Source organism: Fragaria vesca, linkage group LG2, assembly GCF_000184155.1.
Source record: "Fragaria vesca subsp. vesca linkage group LG2, FraVesHawaii_1.0, whole genome shotgun sequence".
Classification (NCBI taxonomy): Eukaryota; Viridiplantae; Streptophyta; class Magnoliopsida; order Rosales; family Rosaceae; genus Fragaria; species Fragaria vesca.
Genome location: NC_020492.1, coordinates 4,436,602 through 4,448,535, shown reverse-complemented (window position 1 = coordinate 4,448,535; position 11,934 = coordinate 4,436,602). Strand labels below are relative to the sequence as shown.

Sequence of the window (11,934 nt, the reverse complement as noted above, 5' to 3'; positions counted from 1 at the left end):
CCGAGTGCGGACGTCCGCTTCATATCCTTCTTGTATATATATATATATATATATTATATTTATAATCTCCAAAATAATTCGATTTATCTATTCCTTGATTCACCAAAATGTAGAACACTATAATCTAACGTTAGAGTAAGTTAGTACGTATCATATGCAAAGGTAAGTACGTGAAACTAAGTAGTTTCGGTAATGCATTGAGCTAGGGATGGAGGAAGGATTGAAGGAATCATAAGCATGAGTACCCCGTCTTGATCGATCGGTGGGGAGAGAGATCGCTATGGGATAGAAAATTAGAGAACCAAAGAGTTGAAGAAATATCAAGTTCAATATATATATGTGAACTTCAAACCCATTAATTTATAGAGGTAACTGGGTAAAACTTCAATCTCATTTTATATACAACACTCCTATCATTCCTGGTTTGGCACACAGATATCATCTATCTGGATGAGACAATGATTGAATAAATGTTACTGTTGGTTCAAAGTTCAAATTTCAATGAAACCTGAATCCCATGCAACTAGATTGCATGTGCGGACTGAAACTGGGAGTACTGTGAGATACTGATGAGACTGAAATGATCAAGTACGTACCCAAATCAAAAACAAAAAGATGACCATGAATGAATGAAGCAGTTATGGAGTCCATGTGGTTCGAATTCTGAATTTCAAACCAAACCAGTCAGTGACTCAGTGCCCAGATATGTAGGGATGCATTACGTAAGCTTCATTTGTACCACGATCGATATAGGAGTACGTATGGAAAATTCTTGAGTCAATAATCTGGGCGCCCACCGTTTTCTGCATATCTCTATTTCTTCATTGGACCCCCTTCTACATTTTATTCAATGCGCAGAGCACAGTGGCACTCGAATCATTGTCGAACCATAATAACTACCATTTGATATTTCTGCTCCGGCCGGCAGTGGAAACCGATGATCGACTGCCAAAATTGCAGTACGCGCATGCAATAAATCTTTATCACCGTCAAGCCAGTGCTGAATCAGACTTACCAAGAATAGAAGGATGCATCCTTCGTTTTCAAAATTACAAATTAAAATTAGTTTTTTATTTTATTTTTTATTTTATTTTATTTTATTTTTAAAGAATAAGAAACTTTCATTGATGTTTGATTAGATAGATACATCAACGTCAAAAATATTAGACAATCATTGTGGTATATCCTTACATCACAAGATAAGAATGACAAGGTATAAGCAGTGGAGAGTCAATAAAGACAATCTAAACCTGAAGTTGAAAGCCAAGAAACTATTAGACGTATTAGAAAGGAATCGATCACACATCAGAAAAGTGATAAATAAAATATAACTTATAAGTGAGTGGATCATAATCAATTATACCGAGGCATTTTGTGATTAAAACCTAACACCTTAAAAATAGTTAAGTTTGGATAGTATTGGTGCAAGATTGATCCACGGGCCACGCTTATAGCTGTTTAATATGGTACCAGAGCAAGTCTGAAAACTACCCTCCACATCTGGTTCACCCTAACTCTCGTGTAGTAACAACCTTATCTTTTCCTTATCATCATGGTTAAGATACATGAAGGGTCTCTCTCCGCTGAAGTCAACAATCCCAAATCGGATCCTTCCAAGCCGACTCTCTCAAGTCTGATACCTTCAATCCATACTTCCTTCACCACTTTGACCATCCCGGTTTGGTGTTAGTCTTAAAGCCTTTTGATGGTGATAACTATGCGTCTTGGTGTATAGCCATGTCGAAGTCTTTCTATCAAGGGGCCCTCAAAGAAAACTAACCCAGATGATTATGTTGCATGGACTCGTGTGGATCAATCTTGCACTGATACTGTCCCAACTTAACCACCTTTAACGTGTTGGGTTTTAATCGATCACAAAAGACCTCGGTACAATTAAGTATTATCCACCCACTAATAAGTTATATTTTATTTGCCACTTTTTTTATGTGGGATCGATTCCTCTCCAATAGGTCTAACACGCCTCCTCACGTGCAACCCGATTCAAGGTCTGCACATGGAATGAATTAGGACTAAACAAACTACGGAACACTTGGTGACAATCCAATTGGAACTTTCTGATGACGAGATAAGAGGAGGCGCAGTCGATTGGTGAAGGTGGCGATGGTGGCAAGGTTATGGGTACAGAGGAAGGAGAAGGAGAGATTTAGGTTCAGGGAAATTTGAGTTTGAGCGGGTCTGATGAGGGAGCGCTGTCAAGGGTAGCGTTAGGGACAGAGGCAGATGAAAATTTAGGTTTGTCAAAGGGAATTGGGTCAGGTATGAGATTGGGTATTGGGCTTGAAGTGGTACCCAAAGAAGGTGAGGTAGAATTGGGCTCAATAGATGCATAAGGAAAGACGTTTTTATGGAAAATAATGTCTCGACTGGTGAAGATTTTTGTTGGTGGAAAGATCAAATAATTTGTAAGCCTTTGTCCAACAGGATAGCCAATAAACACGCATTTGATGGCCTGGGGAGAAAACTTATGAGCAATACGAGGATTTGTCGCATAGGCTAGAGTCTAGCCGCTAGACAACCAATAGTCCGAAGATGAGAAAAGGAAGGAGGCTTATTGTAAAGCCGTTCAAAAAGAGTTTGAAAAGAAAGAAGAAAAGTGGGAAGTCGGTTGATAATATGAACAGCAGAGAGAACACACTCGCCCCAAAATTGAGTAGGAAGATGAGCATGAAATTTTAAAACTCATGCAACTTGTAAGATATGACGATGTTTGCGTTTTACAACCCCATTCTATTAAGGCGTGTAAACACAAGAATGTTGAAAAATAACTCTATTATCCTTGAAGAAAGATCGGAGTGAAAGAAATTCGGTGCCATTGTCGCTTCTAAAAGATTTAATATGGGACGAGAATTGGATAGACTCATAGCTAAAAAAAATGCTTCAAAATTGATTGTGTCTCATCTTTGTGTCTCATCAGAAAAACCCAGGTACAATACGTGTAATCATCAACAATAGTGAGGAAGTATTGAGCACCATAAAGAGAAGGGTGTTTGTAGCGACCTCAAGTATCACAATGAATTAAATCAAATGGTCTTTTAGATGAAATTGAGCTAACACTAAAAGATATACGACTTTGTTTGGCCAAAGGACATATATGGCAAACATTATTGGAATTAACAGAAACATGTAAAAAGTTCTTGGCAATGAAATTAAGACGAGAAAGGGAAACATGTCCTAAACGATTATGCCAAAGATCGGTGGAGAAGTGGTGAGGTTGCAAGCTGGTTTGTTGGCGAGGGTTGAAGAAGGGTTGGTCGAGGTTCTCTTTGTCGCTAAAGTCACCAAGTAGTATAGGCCATTACGCTCCTTACACAAACCAATCATCCTCTTTGTAGCCAGATCCTGCAAAACACACCAATAAAGGAAAAAGGTAACTGAACATTGCAAGACTCTCATTAGCCGACTACCAGACATCAAATCAACCTTGAATGTAGGCACACATAACACATCATGCAAATAATAGGCAGAATTTAAAGACAATGATCCCTTTGCAACAATTTTTGCTCTCTCTCTCTCTCTNNNTCTCTCTCTCTCTCTCTCTCTCTCTCTCTCTCTCTCTCTCTCTCTCTCTCTCTCTCTCTCTATCTCTCTCTCTCTCTCTCTCCACCTCTGTCCACTAGGCAATTCGGGAGGTAGTGAACAATGCTTTACTCTAGATGATAATTTTGATAATGAAGCAACATGGTTTGTTACGCCACTGTCAATGATCCAGCAATTAGGAGAGATTTTGGACAAACCTAGTGGAGTCTTTTGTTTAGTTGTGGTTGCATTGACTTGAGCATTCGTACCTCCATTTTTGACATTTAGAATGGAGACAAGCTGTTGAATTTGTGCTTCGAAAATTCCTGATACCACATATCTAAAATCTTCTTTAGATAACCCTTCAGAAACTTGATTGGTTGCAGAACCATGATCATGATTCTCAACATCTATGAATTTGTTTAAATGCTCCTTTGGGTGATCTGGAGGATAATCAATTATTTTGTAGCAAGTTTTGACAAAATGTCCTTTTTCCCCACAATTAATACATTCAGGACGCCTTCTGAAAGAGCCTGGATGGCATTGGGACGTCGTCCATCTTGAGAGTTGTAAGAGCGACCAAATCGCTCAGCTGCTTGATTGGGACGTCGACCTGATTGGTTAAGTTGATTGTTTCTGACAACCATAGCAGCACTTGTACTGGATTCTCCAATTTATGTGGCACTAAGCAGCCTCTCTTTTTCTTCCTGACAAACATATCAATAAGCTTGACGAACCAATGGGAGGTGACTCATCAGAAGGATTTGTCCATGCACTGCACTATAGGAATCGTTTAAACCCATCAGGAATTGCATAAGCTTCTGTTGATCATTTTGTGTGGAACATGTGCAAGTTGTGTCTGAATAAGAGGACAGTTCGTCCCACAGGGTCTTCAACTTTGTATAGAAATTGAGAGCTTCTCTTGTCAGTGATATGTAATCTCTCGTTGAATTTCAAAAATACGAGGAGCGTTACCTTGAGAGAAACGCTGTTGAAGATCTTCCCAAACCTCATGAGCAGTAGCGTAGTAAATAACGCTATCAGAGATATCCTGAGTGACTAAATTCAGGATCCAAGAATAGACCATATCATTGCAACGAGTCCATGCAACATAATCATCTGGGTTGGTTTTCTTTGAAGGCGCCTTGATAGTGCCATTGACAAAGCCTAGTTTATTTTTGGTGTTGAAAGACTTTGACATAGCTATATATACACCAAGACACATAGTTATCACCATCAAGAGGTTTTGAGTCTAACACCAAACCGGGATGGTCAGAGTGGTCATGAAGGAAGTATGGATTGGAGGTATCAAACTTGAGAGAGTCGGACTTGGAATGATCATACTCAATTGTACCAAGGCCTTTTGTGATTAAAACCCAACACCTTAAAGGTGGTGAAGTTGGGACAATATCGGTGCAAGATTGATCCACGGGTCACGCGTAACTGTTTAACAGAAACAAAAACACACAAGCACTGCATGTAACTTTAACTTAAGGACCATACTTATAACCAAAATGGGAGAAGTGGAAAATGTCTTCACTTTTCCTCAGCCCTAAATGAGGTGACCTCGTTAAAATCTTGTTTAGATAAAACCCTATGGGACAAAACTCCAAACCGAGGAAAGAGTACCACCAGCTAATTAAAAGATGTGGAAAGCCATTATAGCTGAAGGCCTAATTTATCGTTGGCTCAAAAGAGCACGCAGACCCTTTTGTAAACATCAAAATCTACACTCGGCAAGATGGGATAGGTTTAGGAATAACCCAAAGTAACTGCCTTGGGTAACTGTTTCCAATAGTTGAAACCCAAAAACAACTGACTCTAACTACTAGTATCAGTTCAACTGCATCAAACTGATCCGACTTTATTGGCCGCCAGCGAAACTCAACCACGGGTAAAAATAAACATCAAAAGTAATTAAAATATCTCCATGAAAATCAGAACATCAACTTGTACTACCTGGGAAACCCAGACATTATCTCTAGTTAAAGGAGGGAACCCATTCCTGAACACACAAAGGAAAATGTGATAAATCTTGATAAGGAGAGAAATAATTGAAATCAAATTAACCAATCTTAAAAGACAGAGAGAAAATTAATTGTTGATGAAAAGCCAATCTCCGGTTAGCTGACGAAGAAGAGGAGGGTGAGACAACGCTGAGTATGTCCTTGATGCGATGGCGAAGGGAAGAGAGGTTGAGAGAGGGAGTGAGAGAAACTTGGAATGTATTCTTCTGTCGGAATCTTCCCTCAGGCGTAACGGCGACGACGATGCTTAAAGGCGTATAAGATGAGGCGGTGGCATCAGAATCGATCAGTTAGAGAGAGAAATCAATTGAATGATTGAGAGGCGGAGGAAAGAGGCCTGATCCTTAAAACTAACATTAACAGTAGCATATTTTTGAAAACTAACATGAACATATGAATATTTCTGAAACAGCACCTGACTATTCATTCTTGAAAACCAACATGAACATATGAATATTTCTGAAACAGTAGCTGACTATATTACCAACCAACAGTGAAATATTCAGAAGCTTTCTACTATTTTACCCCAAGAAGTAGTAGAACATATCCAAGTAATTCCTCTCCCTTATTTTCCTCAAACTGATAATTTGAATTGGGGTCTCACTGGCCATGGACATTTCACTGTTAGCTCAGCCTCTCGTCTACTGACTCAAAATCTGGAAGCTCATTCTCAAACCCCTATTTTAAAGAAAATGTGGAAGCTCTATATTCCACCTAAAGTTAAAAATTTTGTCTGGCAACTCATTAGAAGTAGACTTTCTAAGAGGGATAGACTCTATACTAATTTACAGGTTGATAGAAGTTGTCCTTTTTGTCACTCTACCTTAGAAACTGCTGATCATCTTTTCCTACATTGTAGGTTTGCTCAACAAATTTGGCAGTTAACTTTCCCTAACTTTCAAGTTCATCTTTTTAATTCCTTTTTGCACTAGCTACATTCCTTATCTGCTACTCCTTCTTCTATATCATTTTTAGAAATTGCGATTACTACAGCGTACTCTTTTTGGAAAGCAAGAAATGACTTAATCTTTAAAAACCGTTTTGTTCATTCTGAAAATGTTGTCTACTCTACAGAGAAACTTTTTTGGTATTATTCTACTGTTAATGCAACTTACCCTAAGAGATTTTGCAGGTTTGTTAAGCCTATTCGTTGGCGTGCTCCTCCTCCTCAATCACTTAAGCTCAATTTTGACGGATCTGTCTATAATCACTCTGCCTCTTCATGCGTTGTTTTTAGAGATGCATATGGTCAATCTATCTTAGCATCTACAAAACATATTGGCCTTAATGATGTTCTCACAGCTGAAGCTTATGTTTTACGTGCGAGTCTTTTAGCAGCATGGATCCATGGTTTAGAAAATTTTGGTTAAAGAAGATTCTCAAATCTTAATCAATTCCATCAATGGTACATGTTTTACTCCTTGGAAGATTCAAGTTCTTGTCAAAGACATTCTCTTCCTTGCCTCTCAAATTGGTCAGTTTTCTTTCACACATGTTCGCCAAGAAGCGAATTTTGTGACGGATGCTATTGCAAAACTGGGACATAAAATTGGAACACAAGTTTGGTGCAGATCTCTTCCTCTTGCAGCTAGTCAAGCTTTTTATTTGACTCTTTAGGTGGTGGTTGTCATAGAGATTTTGTAATTTAAGGTTGTTTTTCTTTGTATACTGTTGAAAAAAAAAAATTAGTTTCACCAAACATAATACTATCTATTGTATGTATTATCTCTCATAGTTTTTATAGTGTCAAGGTTAAGAGGGAGGGTTCAGATACCTAGCTAGCTAGGGAGCGCAAGAGGAAATTTTTAGGATGTAAAATAAATGACTTGAGGATAATTTTCATATTTATTATCCAATTAGATGATTTACTGCCATGATGATTATATATAGACAAGTGGGTCAAGTAAGCCTAAGTTGTATTCATAATTGAAATTGAATTAGATAATATTTAGACAATTACAACTATATATGGTTATTGTTGTCCATATTGGTTGCACATTTGCACACATGATTATAATATAAATATGCAAGCTAATCTTTGTTGTAAGAGTTAATATTGTTTTTATTTATTTATTTGGAAACATTATCACTAGCGTCAGCAATGGTATGAGAACATAAGGATACACACATATTACAGCTTCCTAAATATTAATTTCCTTCCTACATAATCGGTTATGAGTGTAATAGGCTTATTTAATTTTGTATACTATACTATAATTGCTTAAATTTCCTTACTAGTATATGAATTAAAACACAAAACTAGATAACATTGACAGCAAATGTAAAGATATCCAAGAACATCATACATCTTATAAACACCTCACCTATACTAAACAAACAACACACCACAGTTCACAAACAAAGAGTTTGGTAGAAAATTCTTGTTCTTTCAATTAGTTGTTGTAATGGCGGCTCGGGTCAATAGAGGTCGTCAAAAGATACCTTTGCAAAAAATAGAGAATGAGACATACCGGTCAGTTACTTTCTCCAAGAGAAAGTCTAGCATTCTTAAAAAATCAAGTGAGCTTTGCACACTCACAAGTGTAGAGATGGCAGTAATCGTAAGGTCTGCTGGGAATAAAACATTCTCTTTTGGCCACCCTCATGTGCAAGCCATTATAGACCGTTTTCTGTTGGTGAACCCTGAACCCCTCGCCAACCCATACATCGCCAATCAGTTTTTGGGAAATTTCCACACCATAATTGAGGAACTCAACACGGAGTACACTGTTGTAGATGAGGAGTTCATAAATTGTAAACAACAGAGGGATGTGCTTACAAGGACAGATAGGGTTTGCGAAGCAGAGCAGCGATACAAGAGGTTATTAGACTACATGGACCGTGAAGAGATAAACTCGTTTGAAAGAGACTTGGTTAAGCTGCATGGTATTGTAGCTCAACGGTCCGAAGGTTGCAACAAAGGCAAGATCAGCTGATGCACCAGGATGTAACAATAGGGGTTGGAAGGGGAATTAGGGATTTTATGCCACCTAGTGTCGCCCTCGCTGGGTCTTTTCATGAGGGTGTTCGTTGAGCCACAACGCCATGCGTTCTGATTACTTCATCTTCTTCCGTTTGGCGGGCAATTTGATCACGATCTTGGACATGGATTTGTTTGAGATACTGATTCATTTACCTTTGTTACATTATGTTTTTTGGTGTTGAATGTTTTAACTTTCTTTGTTTTCATTGAGTTATTATGTTGCTTACATGGTTTAGATCAATCCCTAAGTTTATCTATATTTTATGTTTCATTGATTTTTTGTTACAAATCATTGTTCTTGTGGACATCTTTAATTTCTTCTCCTTAGATGTCTCTTTTGTGTGGAGAGCAAACAATTAAAGCTTACGAAAGAAATTTGAGACGGATATCGACATTTTCATATGGGCAAACATATGATCCCACTTAGGGATTACAAAAATATGTTGTACTTACATGCATGGTTCATCTTTTTCCTATTTTCAGTTTATCAACTCGTGGTTTGATGCGTAAAACTTAATGCAATCTGATAAAGAAATTCTATAAAACATAGAATTTTTTATTTATTGAATTGATCGAAGTTTCGAACGTCCTACTAAACATGCATATGTATAAACAATCTACGTACGTTGCATGATTACTATAAACAATATACGTTGCATGATTACAAACTCGAGAAATTAATTACGTAAAAAGTTTGTTACACATGGAATTGAGATAATATTTAACTCACTTTCTCCGTAGTAATTATGTTTATAACTAATTAGATATGTAAATTAGGTATGGTTGTACATATAGTTGACCTGGAAAATTAGGTATGGTAGCAAGTTTCTGAAATGTGCAATAACTTGCTCTAGTACGTCTGTCATCGATCGATGTCTTCCTAGAGGCTCGAACTTCACATATAAGATTTGAAGGTACAAAGATAGTTGGCAATCCTTCTATCTCACAAAACACCTGAAGTTACTGCTCTCTGCTAAGAAGAACAAGAAGAACAAGTTCTGAAGTCACTAACTCTCTCATGGTCTCAAGTAAATCATGCATATACATATCATGTGTTTTTCACAGAGGATAGCAGCCTTGCTTGCTATCCTAGTTTTGAGTCCCTTGTTGTCCTCGAATTCAAAGATCTTGTTAGCATATTCTAATAGGTCTGTGTTTGTTTTCAAACGGTTATTTGACAACTGAGTTTTGTAAATGTCTTGGCGCTCAACCAAGTCTAGGGTTGAGATCTTTTGTTGTGCCAACCCGTGACCAAATGGTTTGCTGTCCAAGGCTCCAGCTTGGTATTATGATGCATAGACCGAATGTAAAGCTGGATTATGTTTGATTCATTGACCAGTAGTTGTTGGCTAAGTCGTTGTCCACTGATGGACCGAGTAAGAGGTTCTACAACCTTATTGCTCCTTGATTTGAATCAAACTTGTTTAGGAAAGGTATCTTTGTGTCCTTGAGTTGGCTCGTGACAACTCTCCTTTTGGTTACATCTCTTTCAGTTCTATGACCAATCATTTATGTCCAAAGCCTTTTCTAAAACAAGTTGGTAGTTGTGCTTGTGTCATCTATTTGATGCCTTGTCTGCCTATATATACTTATAGCTTTGGCCTTGCTCACTGATTGTTGAAAATTGCTATATTGCATTTTTCTTATTGAGTATAGATTTAGCTTGCATTGTTCATGCTGCTCTAAGTCTTCCTTGTGATTATAAATCTTAGAGCTTGAACTGAAAACTTCTTTCATAAACTCATACCATGAGGGATGTGTAGTGCAACCAACCCAAGAAGTGTTCAAGGTTGAATCAGCTATTGGGTAGCTGAAAATTCACAAACAATACTTCTGAATGTGTTCCAAGTTGTTGCTGCTTAGAAACAAGAGAGAAAATAGGTCTAGACTAGTTTGAGACTAGATAGGATAGCATAGAGTTGTTGTATCCTTAGAACTATTATTCTTGTAAGAAGTCATTTCAACATAATGGAAAAGTTTGTCCCTCAAGAGAAAGGGCGCGCAGTTTTTCTCTTTGATTTAGGGTTTCTGCGAGTAAAATACATCTATGTGTTGATTGTTTATTTACTGCATTTTACTTTATACAAAATTGTATCCTGTGAACCTGGGATAACATAAGCCATTGTTATCCTCTAGAACAGAAGTCAACGAAAATTTGAAAAATGCCTATTCAACCCCCCCCCTACCAGAAGAAAGATGTTAGCCGACGAAAAAAAAAAACCAGACCGACGAATCAATTTTTCGTCGACGAAATTTTCATTCGTCGGCTAAATTATATTTTCGTCGGCTAAAGTTGACTATAGCCGACGAAAATAAATTTCGTCGGCTAAAGTTCTTTATATTCGCAGATCTGGACAGCAGCTCATCTGAGAAAAAAAAACGGGAGAAGAAAAAACGGGAGAAAAAGTTTGGGTGTTGTTGAAATCTGTCCATAATTAAGAAGTGGAGCTATATATAGGTATGTACATGTGTATATATGTTGATTTTGAGTTTTATTTGAGTTTATCGATTTTGAGTGTGATTGAATTGATAGATTTTGAGTACGTTTGATGTATATATATATATGTGTGTTGATCGATTTGGTTGATGATTTGATAATATATATAAAGTTGTTGTTAATAAGTAGTAGATATATATATATATGTTAATTAATTTATAATATTGTGTTGATGGTATGAAGTTGTTGATGATGATTTTGTGATGATGTTGATATATATAATATTGTTATGTAATTATTAATTAAGTATATCTATATATATATGTGTTAATTAATTTGTTATCAATTAATTAGTTGTAGTACATAGAATATATATAAATGAATTAAAATTTTATATATGGCATAGAATTTAATTAATAATTAGCTAGCGTTATCCATATATATTTTGTTATATTTTCAGGATATGGATAAGAGTTGGATTTCGCTTCCAAAATGGGACAAAAGATATGGTAAAGGAATTATGAGTTTTCTGGAATATGCGCTGGCTAATGCTAACAGGAATACAATTTTCTATTGCCCGTGCACGAAATGTCAGTGTCGCAACGATATGCATCGATTTGCGATTGACAAAGTATAACAGCACCTGAAGAGTAACGGGTTTTGGGAGAAGTACACATGTTGGTTATATCATGGTGAAACATCATCTGGGGGTCCGCATGATCATGGCCAATTTTCTGAGACGGGCAGTACATCCAACGATCCAACAACGGTCTTCATAAACGACATGTTTCCTTATGAGAGCGGTGTATGCGCTCAAGGACAGTATATGCCTGACCCGGTGCAGCCCTTCCCTAGAGTTGTCAACACTGCTGGTATTGACAAGTACAACAAACTGCTTGCTTTCCAACAGACCCATGTGTACCCCGGTTGTCAGAAGACCGTTCTTGAAA

General features: G+C 37.3%; 1 protein-coding gene across 1 annotated transcript; it reads left to right on the top strand.

The window, feature by feature from the left end:
* The first annotated feature begins 7,969 nt into the window (after window positions 1-7,969).
* On the top strand, window positions 7,970-8,500 carry LOC101296635 (agamous-like MADS-box protein AGL62-like). Its single transcript, XM_004292099.1, has one exon. It carries the CDS (start codon window positions 7,970-7,972, stop codon window positions 8,498-8,500), a length of 531 nt encoding a protein of 176 aa, XP_004292147.1.
* Window positions 8,501-11,934: the final 3,434 nt, after the last annotated feature.

Excerpts from the sequence above, each read along its gene's own strand:
- LOC101296635 (XM_004292099.1), top strand. The coding sequence starts at position 7,970 with ATGGCGGCTCGGGTCAATAGAGGTCGTCAAAAGATACCTTTGCAAAAA.